The sequence below is a fragment of the Melanotaenia boesemani genome, chromosome 14 (assembly GCF_017639745.1).
Source record: "Melanotaenia boesemani isolate fMelBoe1 chromosome 14, fMelBoe1.pri, whole genome shotgun sequence".
In the NCBI taxonomy this organism is placed as follows: domain Eukaryota; kingdom Metazoa; phylum Chordata; class Actinopteri; order Atheriniformes; family Melanotaeniidae; genus Melanotaenia; species Melanotaenia boesemani.
In genome coordinates, this window is record NC_055695.1 from 28,417,252 (window position 1) to 28,443,030 (window position 25,779).

Consider the following 25,779-nt stretch of genomic DNA (forward strand, 5'->3'; position numbering starts at 1 on the left):
TTGTCTGGGTCCAGATCTATGAATTTGTCAGGCAAGAACTGAGCAGTTCAATCATTCTTTTCTTCTAAACTGAGCCAAGTTATTCTGGATTTTATTTTATTTCTTTTTGTTTTTGCTTTTCAGATTAAAAAAAAGTAAATGAAGCTGATGTGAGAAGGATAATAATGGACCTCACTTTCCAAATCAGCTACCAGATGGCATGTTTTCACAGCAAACACCCACAGTTGTTGTAAACAGCAGGAACGCGTGCATCCTTGTTTTGATAGGTTTATAGAAAATAAAAAAAGACAGAAAATACACATCATCATAAACACATCCTTAATCTGATATGACTTAATGAACAAGTGATATTTTGCAACACATATTTTCAAGTACTTTAAAGAAGATGCAAGAGAAGAAATCAACGGCACTTTGTTCCTGTGTTGTATATGAATATGGCACAAGTCTTAAACTGAGGAAAAGTGGGGGACAAAAGGTGGGAAGAAGCAGTAAAATTGAAGTATGTTATAAACATTATGCTACAAAAGCTTCTACCAAGAAAGAGCACATAAACCTGAGAAAACGCCGTAGGTAAAGCAAGGCAGAGTCTAGTACTTTGAATATTTGAACTAAAAGCGCTGTGTGAAGTATTAAAAGAATGGAAACCACTGTTTAAATATTCACCCCATCCCCCCTTTTATCTTCACATTTCTGACTTATGTTTATGATTTCCTTAAAATATTAGGTTTCTACAAAATGTACATTCGGTTGCTGATATTCATGGTGAAACCCATAAAACTGTACACATCTGTTTTCATTGTTAACAGTGACTATAATGGTCAGAAGTGAAAACACTGAGGTCTCAATCAGACCAACAAGATTAAACGATTTATGACTGGTATAAAAAAAAAGGTACATTTAAACGTAACATCAGAAGCCCTTAGAAATGTCTTATCTGCATCTCTAAATATTTTGTCCGTGGAAATTGATAAAAATCACAACTTGAGTGAGCTTGGAGTGCATGCAAACTGATGCTGAACTGCATGAAGACCAGACGGAGGCAACTTTGGACCCAGTAAGACACGATAATCCATGACGCCTCACAGCAGGTAGTGATTCTGCAGGACACTCGTGGGAAATGTGAAGTTTAGTTTAAAAATACACAAAACAAAAAAGCGAGGCATGATTCTTATAGGAACACCGACAAGGTCCTAACCAAAGACAGCATCCTTCAGGCAGACAGGTATACTCTTCAGCAAACGTGGCGAATGAAAACGGCCAAACAGCACAGACAGGAGCTTAAATTCTCTTCACGAGTTCCAGGAAGAACGTTGATGCTTTGTAGGTTTCTCCTCTTCTTTTCAGTACACCAACCCGTCCTTATTAAATGGAAATTCAGCAATAATGAAAACATTATATAAGAAGAAACATTCTCCATCTTTGGGGATCCAAACCCAGGATCAAAAGAAAATAAAAAGAAGAAGAAAAAAAAAGAAAAGTTACCAAGTCTGCACATGTGCTATGCAATGTAAACACTACAGGGATTATTTTCCTTTGGGATTTCTTCAAGTCTGTGATGTCTCAGTCTTGAACAGCTTTTTATTCACTGATGGGGGGATGAGGTAATGCGTCAGCAATGCACAGCACACTTTCCACTTTTTCTGGAAGTCAGGAAGAAGTTTTCACATCTGATCTGTCCCCTTCAGGAAGAGCACAGTGTAACATCTAACCCCTGCATCTAACCCCACAGGTCAGGCTCCAAACACTGGCTTTCTCTGGGCTTATTGCTCATGGTGCTGGCAGGGTCACAGATGGCTCCCGTTACAGTTTGCCTTGCTTTAATCGCTCTATGTGATGGCATAACTTCAGAGCTGGGCCCAGTTTCAGACCCATGTACTTCATTATCATGTCGCTGCGCAGAAGCATCAAAGCTTTTCCATCGATCTCCTGTTGAAAGAGACAACAAGGCTCATCATGAAACCATAAATAAAACCAGAACTCTGCATGATGCATGAAAAACAAACGTCACACAACGTGTCTGTTTAGTAAACTTACATGTTTTCTGAAAAGCTCAGCATGAGGTGCTAATGCTGTGGGATCTGCATCCCTGACAAACTGCATCACCTCTTCGATGGACCAGGAAGCAGGGTTTTTACTGGGCAGCTGCAGACTGTCTCTATCAGACCCCAGAGACTCGGGACCTGTGGTGGAGCTGGCTGCTACCAAATCAAACCCAACAAATGCAGCATCAGTCCAGGATAATGTTTTATTTGAACATAAATAGTCGGAAATGGTGATATTCTACTCTGAGATTCTTTAGCTCCGTTCACACTGCAGGCTAAAATGTCTCCAATCTGACCTTTTTGTCCATGTCTGATCTTTTTATCATAGTCGGAACAGCACAAAGCCCATTTTTTCAAACTAGACCTGAGCCACTTTTATATGTGGTACTAAATCGGGTACATATCCGAACTTTCTCCAAGCGGACGTCTTCCGACAGACATCACAATTCTGCACCAGGGGAGGTGGGACAAGGGAAGGTGGAACGTAAACAATGGACAGGACAGTGTCAACAACTTTGAAACTGAAACATGCGCTGACATGTATAGCATCCATATTTACCGCAGTAAACACAACGTGTTAACGTGTTAACGCGTTAACGTTAACGTCTGTGCATCCGGGTCACTTCAGGACCATGTGCAGTTCACACTGAAGTGTGATGGAGATCACATTTAAATTATAATGTGAACCACGCAAAAAAATAAATAAATGATCAGATTACTGCAAAAAAACAGATTTGAGCATTAAGACCTGCCGTGTGATCCTAGTCTTTGTGTACCTTCAACTCGTCTGAGAGGCTGTGTGGAGCTGAGCTCTGCAGGGTTGGAGGAATGACGGCGCATAGGTGTACTGTTGCTATGGTGATAGAGGCTGCCGGCCTTGGAGTGGTACTCGGAGGAGCTCCTTGCTGCTTGGGGTCGAGGGGTCATGGAGTTGGAAGCAGAGTCCATGTAGCGTTGCTCTTTTATTAGTCCGTTTTCTTCATGGGGCAGAGTCTCTGCTGGAAAAAACATAACACAAGTGACGTTAAAATGTCGCTCTTTAAAACACACAAATCACCACAGACTGAAAACTGAACTCTGATGTACAGTTCATCACCACCAAAGTTAAATTTATTCCAAAAAAGAAAAGTATTAAAAACTTCTTTCATTCCTAAAGGATCTTTGTTTAAAAAAAATGAAAGCAGAAAATATTCAGCAGCTATCAGCAGAACTGGGAAACGTACTACCTGTTACACTTTGTTAAAAATAAAAAAAACGCAGCTGAGATTTACAACTCGAGACCCCCTGATAAGGGACAGAAGACGATGGAGAAAACAAGCACAAATCTTAACAAGGCCTTATGTGTAGCAGCAGCTGCTACCTCTGGATACAGAGTCAGAGCCTAACATCTGTCTCACTTCAATGACGTAGAAGCTGGATAAATAACGGTTCAGATTGAGGTCACTCTGAAACAAAGTTCGGATACGTATCCGATGTCGCACCACATCAAGTGATCCTGGTCGGATTAAAAAAACAGGGTTTGAGCTGTTCAGACAGTCATAAAATGATCCGATATGGGTCACGAATGGACAGAAAAGTCGTATTTGTGTCATTTTTGTCTGCAGTGTGAAAGGAGCCTCTGCTGGTTACAAAGATGTCTGTCTCGAGCTGTGAGTTAGCTGCTAAAGACTAGCAAAAATAAATAAATCATCATAAGTCATGTCTTACTTTTGTTGTTTTATAGTCAAAAGTTTTATTCAGGCTCTAAAAAACTCTGCTAATATCTTCTCCTTTGTCTCTCTTTGTTTTAAATGAATCATGAAGGTCCTGCTAGTTTCCATGGAGATGAAGGAGGTTTTATAGTGAAGTATTCACTCTTTCTTTCATAAACTATCTTGGGCTTCACTTCTTTCTGGATCCTCATGGTGTTTCTAAGGTGAATGTAGGGGCTATCCCTCCATTCTCCTGACTCTGACCATTGATAGAGGTGTCCATCATCAGCTGATGGCTGCCTGAGATATTTACCTGCGTAACACCTCCATTAAAACATTTGTAAAACTGTTCAGGTTTGCTTTTTTTTGCTTCTACTTTTGCACAAATTCTCATCTTCATTTACTAATTCCATGATGAATTGGGCTTCTATCTTCTGGTTTTCACTGAAAGTAATGTGGTTTTCTTTTTGGAGGACATAACCATTTACGTTTTCTACTGTGTTCCAGGTGAATTTAAGGTATAGTAATCTTATGACTCAGCTTTTTTCTTTTCAAAACCAACATTATACTTACAGCGCTTGCAGCTGGGAATATGTACTTAATTTATTTTGAATATGTCATTTTAGATCGGTAGCAGGAAAATTAGGCCTCGTGAAGAAGAGGTTAACGTACTCCTGGTTTTAGAGCAAGAATTTGTGTTTGTGTGTAGGATGAATGAGCAGCATTGACAGTGAGCTGTACCTTCCGATGGGTGAGCCTCAGCACGTAAATGTTTAGGACTCAGGGGGGCTGCATATGGTGGCGAGACTCCAGACAAACTGCGTTTACTGCCCCGAGCCAGGGAAGGAGCATCCAACGCCTCCTCTTTCACTGAGCACAGAGATGAAGTAAAACTCATTTGAACATTTCTGATCATCACATGGAAAGAAATTAATGACCAAGCTGATTATGTTTTTCCTGATGAAGGAGAGATGTTCCTTGTGTTGAAGTGAATGTAGGATTTACCCGACTTGTTCCTGTCATAGGCAGTGTAGTGGCTGAACGGCTGGCTGCTGAACAGGTTGTCACATTGAAGATGACGGCACATAGTTTCCAAGAAGCGCAACACAAAGGAAGCACTGGAGGCTGATGGTAGTCTGATCACACGAACACCACCATCTGTTCTCACTGGAAAAAACAGAGGTCAGTCATTTTTTCTCATTTCTTTAAAAGTACTTCAGCGATACAGCAGCTTATGACGAGTGTTAATGTGTGTTTTTACCTCTGACTACCTCTCCTCCTCCCGAATCAGACTGCAGAGCACTGAGCAGGACTTTAGGCTGATATGCACAGTCTATACATGACTGGACTACTTGCTGGAGCACAGAGTTCACTGGCCCTGGGCCAAAGTGGTCTGGCAGATGCTGCATCTGCTTCCTGTCCAAGTGGGGACCACAGTTTCCATGCTTATTCACATACACACACACTGAAACAACACACAAACACAAGAGACACATTGAACGAATTAGCCAACTGAAAGAAGTATTAAACTGAGAGCCAGGAAGCCAGTGAGCATTAATAATTACCTGTTGACACCACAGAGTTGTGGCTCGGAGGACTTTCTTGTGGAACCTGGATGCTTGGCAAATGTGTCGGGCTGTGGAGAATCTTGGACTTTCTCTAAAGTAATGCACATTAAGAGGAACGTTGACAGTAAAACAAATGCAGATTATGTATTTAAATATCATTCAGAGATCAAGTTTTTTCAGCTGAGGCTCACCTTGCTTCCGGGTTTGGGCCCTCTCTTTTTGTGGACCCGGGGTACGAGCTGTGTGTTATCTGGGACCGTGCCGTTCTGGGCTGCTGCTGCCTCCGCCACTGCTTTGAGCAAAGCGATGGTCTCACTTTTAGGCCGACGGCCTCGTACCCCCTTCCTGACAGGCAGAGGGGGCAGAGGGTTGGGGAGTCTGTAGGGGGGCTGTATGGATCGTCTGCTGGGTTTGGAGGGTGAAGATGGAAGAATCTGCAGGTTCTTTGGAAGAGTTACTGTAACAAGATCATTAATGGAGAACATGAAAACGTGTCCCAGACAAAAATACAAATTCAACATGTAAAACTGATTTAAGTCATAAAAGATGGAGTGAAATGTACAGTCTCAGTAAACACGATAACAAGACCTGTCCCATCATTATTAAGCCTTTCCTGGTTTCTAAACTATCATCATCTCTGTTTAAAGCTGCTCTGTGGAGCTGTTATTAACGACTGACATTGCCGTTAAATTCAAGAAAACATCTGAAGCTCATCTGAGTTTGGACACAAGCAGCTGAGTAATGAAGATGATGGAAGAAGTTGCTCAAATGATGTCATACAGCTTCAGTCACAGACTACTCTTTTTTTTCACAACATCCACAAGGGTAAACATAAACATTAAAGCAAAATTAAACTACAGATTAAAGTGTCAGAGCCATTTAAAAACAGATGCTAACATAACCACATCCATATACTGCTGCATTTCACATAGTAAAAGAAATACGAGTAAACTTTTATAAGAAAACAAACTTAACAGTATAATATATAATTTTGTTATAATTGCAATACATAAATCATACCTACATATGCCATTTATAAAATGACCTATTCAAGAAAATAAATAGTACGTTAACTAATAGTAATATGTTTAATTGCAGCTCTAGTTTTGTCATTATGTATAACCCCTAAAGCCCGACTGGTCCGTATGAAGACTCTAATTATTACATACATGACCAGTCAAAGGTTTGGAAACACGTTACCATTTAATCCAAAAGGAAAGTGTTCAAACATTTGATTGGTCATGTACATTATCCCCTACAATACAAAAAACAAAAATAAATAAAAAATAAAACAAGATAATGGCCTTGATTTGACTGTTCCTCACAGCTTAGACCCTAATGTTGCCCTAAACGTCCAGTAAATCCAAACATGCTGAAGACATTTTTGTTGCCCCATGAATGGGGACGACCTATTGCATCAAAAGATACCAATCGATTTATAAACTGCAACACACAGTCGACTTTAAATCCATGCAAAGACTCAGCAACTGCAGCACGTAACAGGAAGCTCATACCAGCAGCATGAAGGGAGAAGTTGCAGCGTCTGATGGTTGTTGTTGTGTTAGCTAGTTTTTTTTTTTTATTTGACACTGTTTTTTCCATAATGGCAAAGGAACATGAACACGCAGCCCTGCACAGAACAACCTAATTCACAGCAAGAGCTTCCCCAGAAAAATAGATACAGAGACAACCGGTCTTTTGAAGGTTTCAGTAAATCAACCAGCATTAAATAAAAGAGGAAAAGAAAGACAGAATGAAGAGAAACAAGAGAAAAGACAAGATTGAAGATATTTTAGTGGCTGGAGTGAGCTTAAACTACAGGTAAGATGTAAGACGGATGCTGGATTAGCCGTCGATGGGGGGTGCAGCATTGAGAAAATCTGCAAAAGTTCTGCAGTGTGTCTTCAAGAGAAAACTAACAGAGCTGCAAATCTTCCCCCTCCAGGGTCTGAACAAGGTTCAGCAGAGAATTAACAGAGCTGCTTTTATGTAAACATTTCTTTTCCATGTAAACAGATGGGATGTGAGGAGCAGATGTTGTCCTGCCTCCGTCTGTTTCACCGTACCTACCTCAACAGAGATGCACAAACACACTGAGATATCTGGGTGTAATCAGATTACTGTAATAATCTGATCTGACACAGCTACATGCACTTATGAAATGTGATATTCAAAAAGTCCTTCTCTACATTACCAGTCCGTTATTAGATTTATTTATGTGTGTGTGTGGTGACATCACTTCCGGCTATCCTTAAAACATCCGGTCTTTGGTGACCATGGCAACGCCCATGATCTTAGCATCATCATCTTTAGCAACATCCGTGGTTCCCAAACTTTTTCTGCTGGCCCCCTTTTTCATCCACAATAATAATGTCAACCCCCCCCCCGCCCTTCGACTGCTACCGCTGGTCCAGTGCTCAAACTGGTCAGATTTGCTACATGCTGGGATGTCCAGCACTGGTTAAGCGGGTGCCCCACGTACACAGCTGGCTTGCAACCTGTTCCTGCATGCCACCCATCTTTCTCTGTCATCTTTCCTGTACAGTAACATTTTAATAAGGTCTTTGCCCTAAAATACTTTTTTTTTTCCTGCTGACCTGCATGCCGCTTTTATTTACTCCTCCTTTAATTGTGGTTTTACACACAAATATACAATTAAAATGAAACCCTTGATGTTTATTGTCACATTATTTATTGTCAAATTTGTGATAAACCACTTTTGGCCTTTATAAAACTATTTCTTTTTATCAAATTAATGCAGCTAATTATTTGTTTTATTATATGTATATAATATATAAAGATTATTTTTATATTACTTACTTAAATTTAATCTTACTTTTAAATAGCTCCAGATAACAGCTGAAGTCATTTCAGGTTACATTTCCTGTAGAACAGGTTTATATTTTGTCCTTTCATTAAAAAAATAAACAGCTTGATGTCATTTATCAGCATGTTGTAGCGGCTCTTTGTATCGCGACTTCCACCCCGGTGCACAAACAAGTGAGCACAGTCCCACCAGCAGACAGAAAGTGTCGGAAAACACGTCAACCAGCTGGAAAACAGACTAAATTACCACAGTTTTTTTATTTTATTCTCCCAGGGAGGCGAAGGTAGAAACACTCTCATCCCAGCAAGGAGCAGCTGGAGGATTTTCCTGCTCTGGTGTTGCATTAGGAACATAAATGTCCATAGTGGGAACACGCATAGCTAAACAAGCTAAGTTGTAGTAATTTCTGAGTCATATTCTGGCTTAAAATGGATCCAATATTCTTTGTAAGTTTTATTAATGAAAATATCTGAGATGTGAGCTTTAAGAATATTTAAAACAACTTAACTCAGTAAAACTGTCATTTGTGGAAAACTTGTCTGTCTTGAGGTTTGAAAATGTGACGTTTAAAGCTGACCGCAGCTTTAAATGATCAAATTATTTAATCATTATCACGTGTGTCAACATTATAATTCTGTCGTAACACTGTAGTAATGGTACGCTACCTGTTACAGCTACTGAGTTCATTAACACATGATTCAGCAGAGCTGCTTTTAAGGTTGCTAAGATTAAAATCTCCTGTTGTTTTCTGTTAAGCATAAATGTAAGTACCATGGATGAAACTCAGACTGATGAGTCTAAACAGACCAATTTGGAGATTTTTCTCTACAAAATACTCAATATTATTACTATAATAAAGACAGAAAGTATAGTTACTGTATTATATTACCTGTATGTTACCTGTTTGCATTAGAGCCCCGTCCCAAAAAGCTGTAAATCTAGAGGAAACACTCATATTTATTTAGTTTTTATATAACTGTAAATATATTCAGGCATTAAGGGCTTAATCATAGTACTGAATTATTGGCCTGTACCTGATTCTGTATGTACACACCATCCACCAAGAAAAGAGCAACACGAGCCTTTAATGAGTGCTTCACTTGTTTTTCTCCACCTCTACTAGTTTAATTACACGTGACAATCTTTTTATATTCTCAGTATTTATTGAAAATCATACCTTCATAAACCCGTTTTAGTCCTCTACACAGTCTCAGAAAACCACTTCATGAAAATCAAGGTGCCATTCTTCTCTAAAGATATACCAGATCACACACATATGAGGAAAGTCTGGGTGTGTTGCTAAAACATTAAGCTTCACATCTTCACACCTTCACACAACAGGAAGATTAATGTTAACTGGGTTTATATTCATCCAGCTGTATGTGCAGTTTCCAGGATGTAGGAGAGCTAAACGAGCATGAATGAAAAATTGATTACAGACAGCAGCATCTGCCTCAAAGCTCATCAATGCAGATATCTGCTGCCACCTAGAGTCTGACACTTACCACTGTTGCCTGGCGGCTGGAGGCTGTGCTTCGTGAGGGAGCACCAGCCCACAGGGAAGATGTCCCGGGAGTCGTATTTGCACCAGTAATCAAAGGCACCCCGCCACCCATCGAACATTATAAACACCTCATCGCCTTTCACCTCTCCGATGGTTGCAGGGCAGATGAGGTAAGGGTTCTTCTTGTCCACGGCCTCCAGCTTCATGCCTGACTTGAAATTATTTTGGAGCGGTCTTGGAGGTTCCTGAAAATATACGGACGATTCTTAGATGGCGCCTTAGTGTTTGTGCAGAAATATTTTCAAAACCTTTCCGATGTAATGCAAACCTTTTTAAAGGCTGTTACTGGCGCCATCTCTGCTCCATTCAAGGTTCTCAACAGAAACATGGGCCAAGAGGAGGCGTTCATTCGAAACCCTGGAGAAGACAGTCAGACTTTAAACTGGGATTTAACAATTCAACCCACAAATTATTTATGATTTTTTTTTTGGGTCTATCATTGATAAGAGAGAAACCTTTCCTTACTGGTTGTAATTGTGTTGCTCTTGGATAAAAAATACAAAGTTTAAAAGATTTGAGTTACTTATTTTTAAAATAGAAATTCTTTACTAATTTCTTTTCATTTTTTTATACTTTATTCATCACAACTGGGAAATTCCATCTCTGCATTTTTAACCCATCCTAGTTAAACCAGGCTGGGTGGGTTGCCAGACCAGATTCCAGCGCCCGAGGAGAATTTAGCAGTTAAGGGTCTTGCTCAGGGGCCACAGTCCAGGGGCTTGAATCCAGGTCCTCCAGAACCAAGCCAGCCTCTGTAACCACTGGGCCACCACCACCTGAACTGATGTTTAAAGTTTCAAATAAGCATCAAAACAGGAGAGAACCAGTTCTATTTAAAGGCAATAACCCATGTACAAGCAAAACAAGATTTATGCTTTTTTTGTTCTTTATGTTGCTGAGATTTACTCAGGATGGATCGTAATAGGATGAGGCTCTTAATCTTTTGCAATGTTGCATTATTTGTTGTGTTGTTGGAGTAAAAACGGATGGCTCAAGACATCTTGCCATCCATAATGTGTCTCTTTCCCACTCTTACCCAGCGGTGGCTGCAGCATGTCTCCGTTCTTCTCACAGGTGCCAATAGGTTGGATGTCAGAGGAGTCAACCAGCCGCCAGAAGTCGTTGCTGTTGTCACTCCCGTCCAGGCGGAGGCGCAGACGAACCCCGGTTAGACCCATCACTGTGGCAATGCAAACTGAGGTGGAATTCCGCGGATCGTGGGCTTCCAGCTTCATTCCCACCTTGAAGTCATTGGAGGGGGGGACTCTGGCCTGCAGATGTTAAGTTTATAGATTAAGGTTCATTCTGCCAGACAGTGGGTAGAAGGTTAAAGTTAGAACAGCAGAATTCTTTTAGTTAAGAAGAGAAATACAGCTGGTAGAGATGTCATGATTACATAATTTTACAATTCATCGCGGTATCTAACGCCATGATTAATCAGTCGAAAAGATTCCTCCATATCGCCCTTCCCATAAAAGATTATGTCCAAAACATGCAGGCAGATCAGAGCAAAGTTAGACGACATCCCCGTGTTTGTGTTGCTTTGTTTTCTCTGTGTGTTCAAGAAGTTATTCCGTCCAAACAAACGAATTAAGTCATCCTAGTGGATTTTTCTGCTTATAGAAAAAGAGAATTACCAGGGGGACGACTCATCAGCCTGTAAAGCAGCTGTAAAAAGTTGCTGTGAGAGGAGGAAATACATGAAAAGTTTCAGCACCTGCAGGATGACCACCAGCTTTTTACCCAAATCTTCAGTAGTTTGATTGAACGACGTTAATGTTCACTTCATGTAACACTGAAATTAAACGTCATTGTGTTTTTATAATTTTATAATTAAGTGTGACTCAGGTGGGACTTATAGCACAACGTGATCGTTCAGCATCTTTCACTGAACGTTACATAACACAGGTGAAAAAAAAGAAAAAAGTCTTGTTTGTAGTTTTGCTGTTCAAACATGACTGGGCATGAGCTCGATGCCGTCAGTGGGGCTGTAGAAGGAAAATTCTAGATATCTGGTCTTATTTATCCCCTGTAACCTTATTTGTTTTCTCTTAGAGAAATCCAGAGGTAATATGTAGGATTAATTTATTCTTCACACGGCAGAGGGGATTTAGCTGGAATGAGCCTTCTTGGTTACTTAATATGGTTTAACACATTTACAGAGTTGTGAAATGAATTACCACATAATTACAATGATAATCACAAAATAATGATCATTTCTTTGACAATAATTGTACCAAGAAAATTTATAAGCCTGGTACACACATAACGATTTTTCTAATCTTGTGAGATTTTTTTATCTTAATAAACCCGATTTAAAGCTCCACTGATGGAGCGATGCATCTCTGGACAAAGATGTTAAAGAGGTTAAATCAATATTTTTAAAAAGACGGTTTAAATCAGTTTGTTAAATAAATCCGTCTTAAGAGTTTTCTGTTTTTGTTGTGATAAAGTAAAATGGCGAGTGCCTTAGCAGTGAGTGGCTATATTAGACTTTTTTTTATGTAACTTTGTGTGTTGTTTGTTCTAATATCAGTCTTGGATTTAAAAAAAAAAAAAAAAAGGCAGTTCATATAAGAATTTTCTTCTTTATCCTCTTTTTCTGCTTTTTAAGTAAAAACTAAGAGATGAACATCCAGTGTTAGCAGAGACAGAAACACAACTTAAAGCTTTGCTGTCTGCAGCCATCACACAACACATCATCCCAGACTGAATAGAAATAAAAAGCAGATGACAGACAGACGGCATTTCATCTCAAGCTTACCTGACGAAAACAGCTTGGTGGAGCTGGTGTGGATGACGTCTCTTTTAGATATTCTTCCCAGCTGAAAGCATCTACATATAAACAAATGAAAAGATTAAAACTTAGATTTGCTTTTAAATGCTTAATAACTACTTAATATCCCTGAGAGGTGCAGCTTGAAATGACCTAATGTTGTGATATCTGAAAGAATCTTTTTATGCTTTTTGCACTCAGTATACAAACTTTTTAATGGGGGGTGGCCAAGATAAGACAGACGTTAGTGTGAGGTGGCCAATCAATAGACAGCACAAGCTGCAATGTCCAGTAGGATCTTTAGTTAGATTCGGTGTGTCAAATGCAGGGAGTTTAGGTGTGTGGAAAACCTTAAACAACAGCTATGAGCTCTTTCCAATGTCAAAATAAAAACTGTCTTAACAGATAATAAAGAATATCATACAAGATAAGAACTTTGGCTCTTAGTAGGCCATTAAAAGCATAAAAAGTCATTTATCTCACAGAGGAAAGAAACGCTTCAAACATTACTCACACTGCAGAGTAAAAATGACATAAAGGCCAATCATCATCCAGTCAACATAAATGCAGCTGCTGGTTCTACTGTCTGCAGAGTGGTTCTGGTTTTAAGGGTAACAGGTTACCCATTAAACCCTCAAACCCCACAACCTTCATCCCAGGTCTCCCATATTTCACACACCGGTTTAACACATATTGGCTCTACTGAACAAGTACATCTGTAATATTTGTTGTCGCCTTCTGTCATTAATTCAGAAAATACAGATTTATTTTCAAGATAATATTCAACTCTTGCACTTTCTCAAATGAATAAAAGAAACTGATAGTGGAAAAAAAAACATGAGACAGAATGATTACAACTATTTAAATAAAACAAACACTATATGCTACTTGTCAATGTTTCCAATAAAATAAAAAAATAAAAACACTTAAGTGTGTTAATTCAATCAAAGGATCAGTTCTTTGTTAAATAACACCAGATCAAAAATCTGACTGCATAGTTTCGAGCTGTTAACTGAAGTTATTTGTTAATGTTTGAAATTAATTAATTACTGTTTTCCAGTATTGTATCCTATATTCCTGTAGATATTACAGATTCCCTTCCTAAATAACAATATATATATTTATATATGTAAAGTAATAATATAAAATAACTGTACAGATGTACATAATATGTAGATGTAGATAAAAAGTCAGACATTTACTTTGACTCCCACGTTAATAATCTTGATGACCTATGAATCAGAAATTGGGAGACCAGTTTAATTTTATGTGCGGTCTGGTCCTCTGCCAGCTGTAAGGTGACCAAAAAAAGGAGATTGCTAGTTATTCCAGCTGCAGACTCAGATGCAGGATCTAGCCTCAGTCTGGGATCATTTTTACTGGTGACGAGGAGGAGACGAGCAGCAGCTAGGAAGTTTTGTTAAGTGTAGGCTAACAGTTGTTGTTAGCCTACAACTGTTAGCCTAAACTCACCAAAAGGTGGTTCACCCTACCTTGTGCACAGATCCAGTCTCATGTTGCACAACACACAGTAATGATGGGTTTGGGAGAGAAACACGGTGCCCAACACATCCTACATGGAAGCAGCTTTACTGCTCTAACTCACTTACATCAGCCACACAGTTGAGTTTCTCACAGCTTAAAATATGAAGAGAAAATTGTAATGTCAAGGCCAATGCTGTTATCTGGTTGTTTAACTAAAAAGCTCCCAACAGACACCAGAATTAAATGCATTCTTCCTTCACATAAACTCCAACTATCTAAACAGGTTTCACAGCAAAATCCCTCAACTTTGCTTCGACTGAGGGATAAAAGAATCTACAATGACTTGTTGCTAACAGAATACATGACAAACCTCCCTCTATGACAAAGTGGGTTATTAATAATAATTCTACTAACACAACTCTAAGGCTCTTCTGAATATCTAAACAGTAGGGCTGGGCAATATATCGAGATTTTCAAATATATCGAGACTTTATCAGACGCAATATAGAAGGAGGGAATATCGTTTATATCGAGATAGCTTGTTTTGACTTAAAAGCATCTTTTCTTTTGCATTTTGCACAGCTGTATTTTTATTATGGTCATTAAAAAGTATTTTAATTTATTTTGTTTTAGGAGCATTTAATTTAATATAAAGGTACTTTAATTTCAGTCAGCTGTTTTAATGCACATGTGCTGCTGATCCTTAATAAAAGTGTTTTTAGCACTGAAGGCTGTAAATTAAAAGCTGTCTCTTTGGTTACTTGACAAAAAATATATATATTGAGATATATATTGTATATCGTGATTCAGGTAAAAAATATCGAGATATAAGATTTGGTTCATATCGCCCAGCCCTACTAAACAGCTTCTATGACTTTTAAATTTCTTTTTTTATAGTTTGCACAAAGTCAGGGTAAGATGTAAGGATTTGAGTAAACTCATCAAAAAATATCAAAGATAATGTTTACCTTTAGTTGTGGCAGGGGTTGTACCTGGTGGAGGAACTGTTTTTCCTGGTTTCTCCCTTTTACCATCTTTTTGATCTAAAGATAAAAGGCAACAAAGACACCTGCTATAAATCTGAATAAAAGAAAAAAGTTTTTTACTGTATAAGCATGTAAATAGCATTACAATAGGTGATTCCTCTTGACCAAAACAAGTGAATCTAGTTTTTTTATACATTGCTAATTATGTAACCTGAAATATTTCAGTATGTTTATCCTTTTGCAAGCCTCAAAATCTGAACTCTTTTTTTCCTCTGAACAAAGCACTGTAATCAGTATATCAATAATCATCCCAGCTAAGACACAGTGTTTGACATCTCCGAAGAAATCCCAGTAACATCAGTTTCGACACTCAAAACAACAACAACAACAACAAAAAAAAATAGAAGCTATACGTTTTGATGATATGACGAAAGGTCGTCTCTTGCCTTTTAGCGGAGTCTTTCCCATGTTGTCAGATGACCAGAAAGGTGGTGCTTTTATGGTGAGAAACAGGGTGGAGGATATTCAGCCAGTTTGTTTATTTTTCAGCTTAATCCTGAAAACAATACAGGTAAAAAATGTTTGCATTAAATGGGAAGTTGTAGCCAAAGCACATGCAGGTAAGTATGTAAACAGTTATATTTTCAAATGACTGAAACTATGTCTCAGCTGGCTAAAAAGTTAAAGCAAAAGGAAAACTAAAGTTTGTGCATATTGGTCGGGACTATAAGGAAAATGAAAAGAAATGATTAATTGGCTTAACTTAGTAGAAAAACAGAAGTGCAGTGGGGATGCACATCAAACCGGAAGGACACATAGATGGTGCTACTGACTTCAAATTGAGAAAATTGTGTGTGTGGTTTTTTTTATATACATAAAGCAAAGCATGTTGGAACCTCTTTTGTATACAGCAGTGTGGTTTCCCAATAATCAACTCCCACTGAGACGGGAAGCCTGTAACAGATGAGGGTTTTTTATGAGGTCCACCAGCAGGCCTGTGGGGTAGTGGGACAGCCCACATGAAAAGCTTTTTTTAAGTTTGTGTACATTCCCTGTGTTTTCAAATTACAGTAAGCAGCTAATGCCACCCACGACTAAAACACACACAACACACCAAGTCTGGTAAAATAATACAGATCTATTATAATGTTAAATACAGAAAACAGGAACACCAGCGCACATTTCAAGTAACTGATCGTTGTTAACCGCACAATATGGCTTTATTATGATAAAGGTAGCATCTAATAAACGCTGACAATAATTAAGGACGCTGTTATAAACAGTGCCTTGTGTTACAGCTAAATTTAAATGTTGCTTTTTATTTAGAGACACTTATTTGTACACTTCCCAAGTGTTTTTCCTCTTCAACTTGAACGTTTGTTGTCAGCGTCTACTGTTAACTGGTTGTGATACCTCACCCATCATCAACATTTTAATGTTAACTTGGTACCAGCTAGCGTGGCTAAATGCCGAGGCGGGATCACTCTGAATTAAATGTTGAGCTAAAAACATCTTTATATCGCATCTTAGCCTTCACGAGCCGTTTCTGACGTAAACAAAATACAACTGCAGTTAATAATCTGGGCCTAATGTTGACAACTGAAACTGCTTGGTTCGTTAGCCACCACTGCTGGCTAATAACTAGGTTGGCTAACCTTAGCGTTAACGTTAACCTTCTGAGTTAGGTTTCTCCTATTTTATGAAGGAGAATTACACATAGCTAGGGTCGAGTAGCTCCAGTTGGTAATTTTCCTGAGCAATATGTCTATTATTTAAAGGAACAAACTTACAAGTGCCGTCTTTTTTTCCGAGTGAAGATCCACTTTTTTCTATTCGTCAGCTGCCATTTTTTCACGAATGTAGTGTAGTGTATGCTTACGCTCATCTAATTTATGCCAAAGATAGCGAAGTGGGACAACCCAATACATGTCAGTCAGGCTGGATATGCTGGATTCAATAATGTAGTTCAATAAGCCAATACATTTTTCTGCCATTCACGCTTGCAGCCAATCAAAGAAGGGTTTACTGGAGCTATCCAATCAACGTCTGACTGTGTCTGTCAGTAATTTGGGATTCCGGAAAGTCACACGAGTTACTCATCTTTATTTTATTATTTCTTTGCAAGGTTGAATTTACTGGTTTACTTTCCCAAAAATTGGAAACGTGTTATCTGACCCGAGCTATGGTAACCTTGTCAACGGATAATCTTAATAAATACGGCCACTATTCTAGTAAAGTCACTCGAGGGTAAGGAAACCCCTCCCAATGGGTTATATAACCCATTTCGATTACTAAAGAAAGAAAGATGTTAAATAGACGACGCACTTGTTGTCTTTTCAGTTTTACAATAATACAACAAAAAAGTTGACTAAATATTATAAAGATTTTTCTTAGGAGAATACATTTTATAGAAAAATTTGAACTACTATAAAACTCCGGGGGGGGCAACAGCTAGGCCACATTTTAGTGAAAGTTTCGATGAAGCTCAGCATAGTTCACGCGCGCCCTCGATTATAATAGCAAATAGTGCATCATAATGTTAACCAAACAACACATGACTCACAACCAGTGTCCCAGTTCAGTTTTAAACCAACAGGGCTTTCCCCACCCACCATTTTTCCATGACCTCTTCACTTTTTTATCAGATCAAACAAATTTCTCAGTAATAAACCAAATTTAGAAAGACAGAAGAGGTCATAAATGTGATATGTGGAAATAGATTTAATAGATTCTAAACATGTTAGACTATCGTATTTTTCATGAATTGATTAGCCTTTAAATCTGGGGGAAAAATTGTTTGTAATAATTGAGATATAATCTGAACATTGCCATTTATGCAATAAGATAAAATAAAAAGTAAGCAATACCCACTCACCGCCACTTTATTAGATCTACCTGTTCACTTCTTTGTTAACAGGAACCAAAAGGATGAGTTTCAGCGTGACTGTATGTGGGTTAAGCTGTAAAATCAGCTGGGAGACAAACACAGGCAATGTCCAAATTTACATTTATTTAAATCATTATATAAGAACATGGTCATGCAAAATTCATTATTATTATTATTATTGATCCATAGATCTTTTAATATTATATAAGTATATTATGAAATACATTTTAGGTGTGGTAAGTGGGTTGGATTGAATAAGCACTGGCTTCTTCTCACTTTTTTTTTTTTCTTTGTGTATGCTTTTGGTTTTGTTTTACTGTTTTTATTTGTCTTTATGTTCAAATAAAACATTTAGTTCAATTCAACACAAATATCTAACCAGCCAGTCACATGGCAGCAACTCAAAACATCTAGTCATTTAGATATGGTGAAGACAACTTGCTGAAGTTTAAACTGAGCAACAGAATGAGGAAGAAAGGAGATTTAAGTGACTTTGAACGTAGCATGGTTGTTGGTCACGTATTTCAGAAACTGCTGATCTACTGGGATTTTCACACACAACCATCTCTAGGGTTTACAGATAATGGTCTGAAGAAGAGAAAACATCCAGTGAGCAGCAGTTGTCTGGACCAGAATGTCTGGTTGATGTCAGAGGTCAGAGGAGAATGGGCAGACTGGTTGGAGATGATAGAAAGACAACAGGAAGTCCAGTAAGCATTGGTTCCAACCAAGGTCTGCAGAATAGCATCTCTGAACACACAACACGTCCAACCTTGAAGCAGATGGGCTACAGCAGCAGAAGACCACACCGGGTGCTTCCTGTTAGCTAAGAACATGAAACTGAGGTTACAATTCACACACACTCACCAACACTGGACAATAGAAGATGGAGAAACGTTGCTGGTCTGATGAGTCTCCATTTCAGCTCCACATTTAGATGGAAGGCTCAGAATTTGGTGGAAACAACATGAAAACATGGATCCATCCTGCCTTGGATCAACACTTCAGGCTGGTGGTGTGATGGTGTGGGGGATATTTTCTTGGTCCACTTTGGGCCCCTTAGTACCAACGTGGCCTGGTTTAACCAGCACAGCCTACCTGAGTATTGTTGCTGACCATGTCCATCCCTTTATGACCACAGTGTAGCATCTTCTGATGCTACTTCCAGCAGGATAATGCACCATGTCACAAAGCTCAGATCATCTCCAACTCGTTTCTAGAACATGACAATGAGTTCACTGCACTCCACTGTACTGCTGTTCACTGTAAGACAGTTCTGAAGGAAAAAAAGGGGTCCAAATAAAGTGGCCATTGAGTTTACATATCCCCTCTCATAACTGAGGTTGTTATTGTTCCACTAGCTCACCTGTTTCATCCCTATCCAGGATGTTTCCAGCAAACTGAAGTAACCTAATAATGCACAATCTATGATCAAAAATATGTTAATCATTTTTATAAATACACATTTTTTGATTATTTTTTGGATATGGTAAAACAATCTATGTTAGTTGTAGAAAAAAAATTATTTTGATTTAGTACACAAAAAGTTTCATGACTTTATACAATTTTATGGAAGCTGTCATATTTCTGTGACTTTAATATAGAATGTTGTAAAGCAGGAAACATCTTTGTTTGATTAAATAAAATAATCCCAATAATATTTTCTCCAATGTGTCTTTGCACACCGTCCTGTTACAGTCCAACTCTCAGAGAGAAATAATTTGTTCTTTCAAACAGGTTATGATGCAGACAGTTATAGGAGTTTATAGGAGTTTTCAGTGGGGAAACTGGACTGGACTTGCTCTACTATGTTATTATAATGACTGTTGATAAAACTAGACTGCATCCCCAAAATTTATAACAGAAGTTTTAGTCATTTATCTTCTATTAATATAATTCTATTTACAGATCAGTCAGTTACTATTCACAAAGGCTCCTTTATGACTCAGTAATGATGGAGGTGTCTCCTGCTTTTGGTGCTTCTTGTACAGGACTGTACTGGTGGTGTAAAAAGTGACATCCTGTAACCTCAATATGATCAAAATCACAGTCAAGATTATAAATATAATGATCTTGAGATACCCTGTGATGATCCTGGCTCTGTTTGGGGGGACTGTTTTCATCCTGGAGGATGGAGTTAGCTCCCAGATTTTGGAGATAAGAGATCACGACTTGCTTTAGATGTTGATTCTGACTGGGACACGCTTGGCAGCACCTAATTCTAAAAACAAGACAAGAGTGACCAAGATGTGTACCACCAGTGTTAGGTGGAATCCTGTGGGTGGCAGCATTGGTTAGCAAAAACACTGAAAAAGTTATGTAGTGAATGTCATGATTGGAGCAACTGATAAACACAGCTGTTGTCTTACTTCTATGCAAGATGTTTCCTCTATATTTACAATTAATTTGCTAAATGACAAGATTGCACTTCTCTCTTTGGGTTGAATTGACATATAGTTTAAGTTTCTATCATTAAAAGTTATTATTTTCTAAACTTTATCTGAGCTTTGTTATGATAACTAAAAAATGTTGCATGTCTGTGCATTAGATGAATTGTGTTGTTGTCTAAAGTGAGTGAAACAGGGTGGAGGATGTGAAGGACAATCGGTTCTCACAGGAGACTACCAAATAATCCCCTCTCACATCAACCAAATGAATACAGAGACGTGAACAAATCATTCCCCGGCAAAGCACCTGTTCCCCTCCTTTGCCGTCCTTCAAATTTTAGTTCACTGTTTATTAATTTAGTTGCCAAGCAAGTTTTCTGCAGCTACAGACATTTTAGAGTGACCTTTAGATAAATTATGCTATCAAACTTGACGCAGGGTGTCATTTTGTGAATTATGTAATTTGGAAATTGGAACAATAATATCTCTCCTCACACGAAACACCCTCAGACCGCAGCACAGTTTTTCTCCCCCTTGGACAGCATTCCGACTCGTGATTGGTCCAGAGAAAGGAGGCGTTGTAATAAACAAACGTTCGAACCGTTTTCATTGGTTGCCGTCACGTCAATCAAACTGTTGCCTGGTGATGTGCTTGCAGCTTGTCAACCGCACGATCCAGTTACTGTAGCTGCCTGCTGCAATGAAAATATCGTCGTTGGTGGGTGGATATGTATGGGCCCAGCTCCATCATCTTTTTCCTCCAAACATTGACTGAGTGAGTAGTTCATTTTATCTTTACTTAATTAACACTTATAAGCTATTTGCCGAATGTAATATCTTCAATAACAACGCAACATAGGAAAGCTTGAGGTTTGTTGTAGCTAATTTGCGGTGTTGTGTGTTTTGTGTATAAGGCAGAGATCAGAAGAAACACAACTGGCTCAATAATAAACGCAACTAACCAAAGTGCAGACCAGAAAGCTGTTGAATTAAGAGTTTGTACTAAGTTGGCTTCAGTGTAGTTGTGCTGTATGATTGACTTGTTGGATTTATTGCTCTGCATTGGAAATAAACTACATCCATTCTGTGGGCTCTCTCTCTCTCTCTCTCTCTCTCTCTCTATCCCTCTCTCTCTCACACACACACACACACACACACACACACACATATCTCTGGTATGTTCATTTTGTTGTTGAGAAAATTGTATTAAAAAGAACATTTATTATAATCTCCCACAATCCAAGATTTTACAATTAAAATGAATTCAATCCTGCATTTTATTGTTGTCCTAGTTTTGTGTGGCTGTCAAAAATGTGTTGTCACAAAGCAACAAATGCCTGTAACGTTACAGCCATTTTTTTATTACTCATTTGTCATTTAAATGATGTTAAACCCATTTCTACAGAGAAAACAGTGCACTGATCATGTGAACAGATTCCTCACCTTCAGTCCATTACCACGCATGAGTCATTCTGTTGATACAGACAAAATATATGATCCACAGCGATGCCCAGTGCATTCCTGATCATATAAGCCTCCTAAACGTGGGCCTAGTGAGTAGTTGGCTTAAATCTTCCCTGAAAAAAACAAAAAAACACACACAAAAAAAAAAACAAAAAGCTGCATGCCAAACCAACCCCACGTAGGTTGTGAAGTGAAGAGATGAACAACAGTTGCTATCAGTTTACCTGCTGCTGAGTAAGATAAGACTGCACAGCAGTGTTTAGAGCTCTGGGAGACACAGTTTATTTAAGTGTCGAGGTTTTTTTTTTTTTTTTTTTTGAGCAGCTCCTGTGCCCACGGCCCTGTAGGAGACTGGGAGTGTGAGTAGGCTACGCAAGTCCTTGAGCTTTCCAGCAAGGAGAAGATTAAATAGAGAAAGTGGTGTCTGGAGTTTTATCTGATTCAATAAAAGTGGATACCAGAGGAAACGCTTTGATCACGTTAAGAGTGTGCGTGTGTGGTGGTGTTTCCCTCTTACAAAAAAGGAGCAAATAATGAAGGAATCTGAGTAGGAAACATTAAGGATGACTATGTTATTTTGTTGTTTTACTGAATATTATTTGTGAAAGGAATACAGTGTGACTTCTTTCTATTTACTTAATTTATGCTATAGTGGCACTCCACTGATAAGACACATTACGGTCCATTTGCACTGTATATGGAGTGCTCCTCAGTCTGTTTGGATAATGTATAATGTCTTCTGTAGCTCTAGAGGAGCTATGTAAAGAAAATAATGCGGGTAATATGATCAGGGTTATCTTGGGTAATGCTTAAGACTTCAATTTGGCAGAAGGCCTGTATTATAAATTGGAAGGAAGGAGAATGAGAAATGAGGGCATTTAGGCGAGGGAGGTCTGAAGAAAGACGAGATTAAATTGCTTTCTGGGAGTTGTAGGTCTTTTGGAGCTTTACATCAACCTCAGCTGCTGCAGTTCTGATATCAAGAATTGCTCACAAAATCACGATATACTAGTTTATGCAACTGAAGTATCATTTCCTGAACTTTTTTTTATTTCATGCTGCAATTGTTTTGCAGGTGAAGATGAGCCAATGAAGAAGGCATGTGGAAGATATTATGGCTTTCAGTAGACATATGCTTCCTATGAGCCGACAGCTGGTCACCTCACACCATCCTGTAGCCGGGGCCCCTGTGCCTGAGCTCCACGCACCTCACACAGCGTACCGTTTGACTTCATGAAGATCCCTAACATTGGTGATGTAATGAATAAATTTGAAGTCCTTGGGATTGTGGGTGAAGGTAAGAGTACTTATTCTGCTTTCTTTGTCTGCTCTGACATTTGTGAGAGAGCTTTTTGGTGATCAATCATTTGTTTTTGTTTCTTTTTTTTATATTGAGTTTGCCTGTGAAGCCATTAGCCTTTAAAAGTCTGAGCCATTTTTTGCTATTTTTGGTCCAGCTGTTCTTTGTTTTTTTTGTTTTTTTGTTTTTTTTTATGTAAAAAATACATGTAGAAGCTCAAACCTTTTAATCAGTCAATATCCAGATTATGATGTCAAATTATTAGGCTAAATGATGTTAAGTGAATGTATCAATAGCATCATAAGGCAAACAAAAAAACAAAACAGAATTTATTAGATTTAACATGTCTTTGTAGACATAACACACAGATCAACTCAACTCAACTTTATTTATATAGCCCTTTAAAACAACCACAGCTGAAACAAAGTGCTGTACACAAATGGACAAAGCAACACATAAAGTACAACAGTGACCAAGCCTTTTCTCATCTGCACATCATTCTCTCAAGTCTTGGCTTTCAGGAGAAAAAATATTGGCATTGAAACAAACACACAACATAAAATATTTACATATTTACACTTTTCCCCTCATTTACAGATATTTATGTTACTATTTACCCACCATCCTCACAAAACCAACTCCAACTCAGTTCATTTTTGGTGCATCAAAGACATCTCTTTGTTGCCCCTGACTGGACATTTCTGTCAATTTAAGCTCTCTGATTGGTGGAAAGTTTGACAGGAAGTAGTTATAATAGGTCATAATAGATTTCTTAACATAGTAGTGGTAGCGATCTTTATTATTATTATTATAAAAGTGTGATAAATAATGGTGTTATTTACTGAATCACTGCGTTTGTGGTTGGATTGTTAACTTCCTGAACGAGATATAAATGTCCGAACAACTTCTATCAACTAAAGGTTAAGTTATCGATCACAGTTTACCCCCACAGAGTTACACACTACCATTCCCAAGAAATTATTGACTATTTAAGCATTAGAGCTCGGGGGTGCTGGATGTCGAGGGGAGTTTTAAGGGTTAAATACCTCATGAGTTCAACTCAGTAGGTTAGATGCTGTGACCTGGATTCATGTTCTTGTTTTGTTGTGGTAATAATAAAATGAAGCTTTTACCTATCACACAACAGTTTAATCAGTTAAAACTGAGAGATTTAAATTTTTCTTTGGGAAAATATTTGCTTAGTTTGTTTTTTGACTTAAGTTATTATGTACAACACAGCTGCATCATCTATATGTCCAACATCAATCACAGCGATTATGAGGGTGATCACTATAATGTTTTCCTGTTCTTGCTTCATATAGGATTTAAACTGCACAAAATAAACTGTCTTTATTGTATTTTTTGTTTTATACCACAAATATTTTCACTGAGTGACAGGTCTGGACTGCAGGCAAAGCAGTCGAGTAGCTGTACTCTTTTGCAGAGCCATGTTGTAGTGATACGTGCCTTCAGAGATGTGCAAGTTATTCATGCCATGTTTACAAATGCATCCCCGCACTGTTGTAGATGATAGCTTTTAAAATGCGTGCTGATCACACCAGATCATCTCTCGCCTCTTCAGCCTGGAGGATGCTTCTAAAAAGAATTTAATAGATCATTTAATTTAATATGTCAGAGTGTGTATGTGTTTGGGGGTTCCTCCTCACCTCAGTGTTTCTTAAATGAGTTTAGCTTCAGAGAAGGAAGTGGTGTTTCTGGTTCTGGTGTGTGTTTATGGGAGGGTTCATCTGAAGAACTGTGTTCCCTGACAGCAGTTTTCAGAGGTTTTCCTGAGCCCATGCTGGGATTTCCACTTCAGAATTATGTCTGCTTTTAATGCAGTTTGGCCTGATGGCCTGAAAATAACGGACATTTAATAATAATCATTAATGTGTTTTGGTAACTGAGATTTTTCTGTTTCTATAAATCTTTTAATATTATCTACAGTTATAGATTAAATCAATATTTTGAAATTTCTGAACTGTACACCCACGCAGTTGTTTCTCAGGATGGCAATCTCCTCCTCATCTTTGCTTCTCTAAGACTCAACGTTTCAAAGATGTTCTTTTTTATAACCAGTCATGTTTCTGAATTGTTGCCAAATAACTTCAGAAGAGGTGAAATATTTCATCTGTAGTTTTTCTGAGCCTTAATCTATTTTTTTTTCTTTCAATATTTGACATGATGTTTTTTCATTGGAAAAGAGACTTTAAATGATCAGATTTTCATTTATAATTTACATGATGTCTCAACTACTCTGGCAGTTTGGCAAATATCAACGTTCCAGTAATAATAATTTAATAATGATATTACAAATATTATTTTTATGTTACAATTTATTATTATTGCTATTATATAATATTAGTATTCTAAATTATATTGTTTGACAAATATAATTTATTATTATTATTATTATTATTATTATTTTTTTTTTTAAATATTGTTTTCGGCTTTTTCATGTTTAATGAACACTATATATTCCTATGTACTAAGAAAATAGAATTTTGTGAAATAATGATAAATTTGAAAATATATTGTCTTTTTATGCAAAATGCAATTATATTTCCTTTTAACGATTAAAATTTTGTGTATTTTAACCGTCAGAGGTTTTTCATTTAGACGCGTAATTTTGCAGTCTATTTACGCAATATTGTTGGTATTTCCCCATATTTAGAAAATACTGTGAAATTATTGAGGAAATACCTGCAATATCACAGATTCTTTTTTCTTTTTAACTGTGCACTTGGTTAGTAAAAAACTGGTGCAGCCCTGAGCTGAAGCCACCCACTCATCACAATTCTT

The 25,779-nt window shown here is 38.0% G+C and overlaps 2 protein-coding genes across 6 annotated transcripts in view; one reads left to right on the forward strand and one right to left on the reverse strand.

Moving 5' to 3' along the window:
- Positions 1–253: 253 nt before the first annotated feature.
- LOC121653101 (sex comb on midleg-like protein 2) lies at positions 254–16,850 on the reverse strand. 3 transcript variants are annotated; one of them, XM_042006337.1, is made up of 15 exons: positions 16,730–16,850; positions 15,386–15,495; positions 14,922–14,996; positions 12,457–12,527; positions 10,729–10,963; positions 9,961–10,049; positions 9,634–9,877; positions 5,493–5,758; positions 5,299–5,392; positions 4,995–5,198; positions 4,739–4,900; positions 4,475–4,603; positions 2,819–3,037; positions 2,035–2,198; positions 254–1,926 (listed from the first exon to the last, which is right to left on the reverse strand). In XM_042006337.1, the coding sequence occupies exons 2-15, from the start codon at positions 15,405–15,407 to the stop codon at positions 1,801–1,803; spliced, it is 2,100 nt and encodes a 699-aa protein (XP_041862271.1). In that variant the 5' UTR covers positions 15,408–15,495; positions 16,730–16,850; the 3' UTR covers positions 254–1,800. The 3 variants fall into 3 exon arrangements, with proteins under 3 accessions (XP_041862271.1, XP_041862272.1, XP_041862270.1); XM_042006338.1 differs by having other exon boundaries at positions 2,035–2,195; positions 2,819–3,040; positions 16,730–16,849; XM_042006336.1 differs by having other exon boundaries at positions 2,819–3,040; positions 16,730–16,847.
- Positions 16,851–20,883: 4,033 nt separating this feature from the next.
- The window catches only part of LOC121652591 (cyclin-dependent kinase-like 5), a 50,363-nt gene continuing 45,467 nt past the window's right edge, over positions 20,884–25,779 (forward strand). For all 3 annotated transcript variants that reach the window (XM_042005439.1, XM_042005441.1, XM_042005440.1), the window contains exons 1-2: positions 20,884–20,988; positions 22,753–22,974. In XM_042005439.1, coding sequence (XP_041861373.1) covers positions 22,911–22,974 — 64 coding nt within the window. In that variant the 5' untranslated portion in view covers positions 20,884–20,988; positions 22,753–22,910. The remainder of the gene's footprint in view (positions 20,989–22,752; positions 22,975–25,779) is intronic.

What these genes read in the sequence shown, in the direction of transcription:
- LOC121653101 (XM_042006336.1), bottom strand. Translation starts at nt 15,407, where the DNA reads ATGGGAAAGACTCCGCTAAAAG. An exon ending in CACCAAGCTGTTTTCGTCAG is followed by an intron (nt 10,964 to 12,456) that starts GTAAGCTTGAGA and finishes TAACATCTGCAG; the next exon opens with GCCAGAGTCCCCCCCTCCAA. An exon ending in GCCTCTCAGACGAGTTGAAG is followed by an intron (nt 2,199 to 2,818) that starts GTACACAAAGAC and finishes TTGATTTGGTAG; the next exon opens with CAGCCAGCTCCACCACAGGT.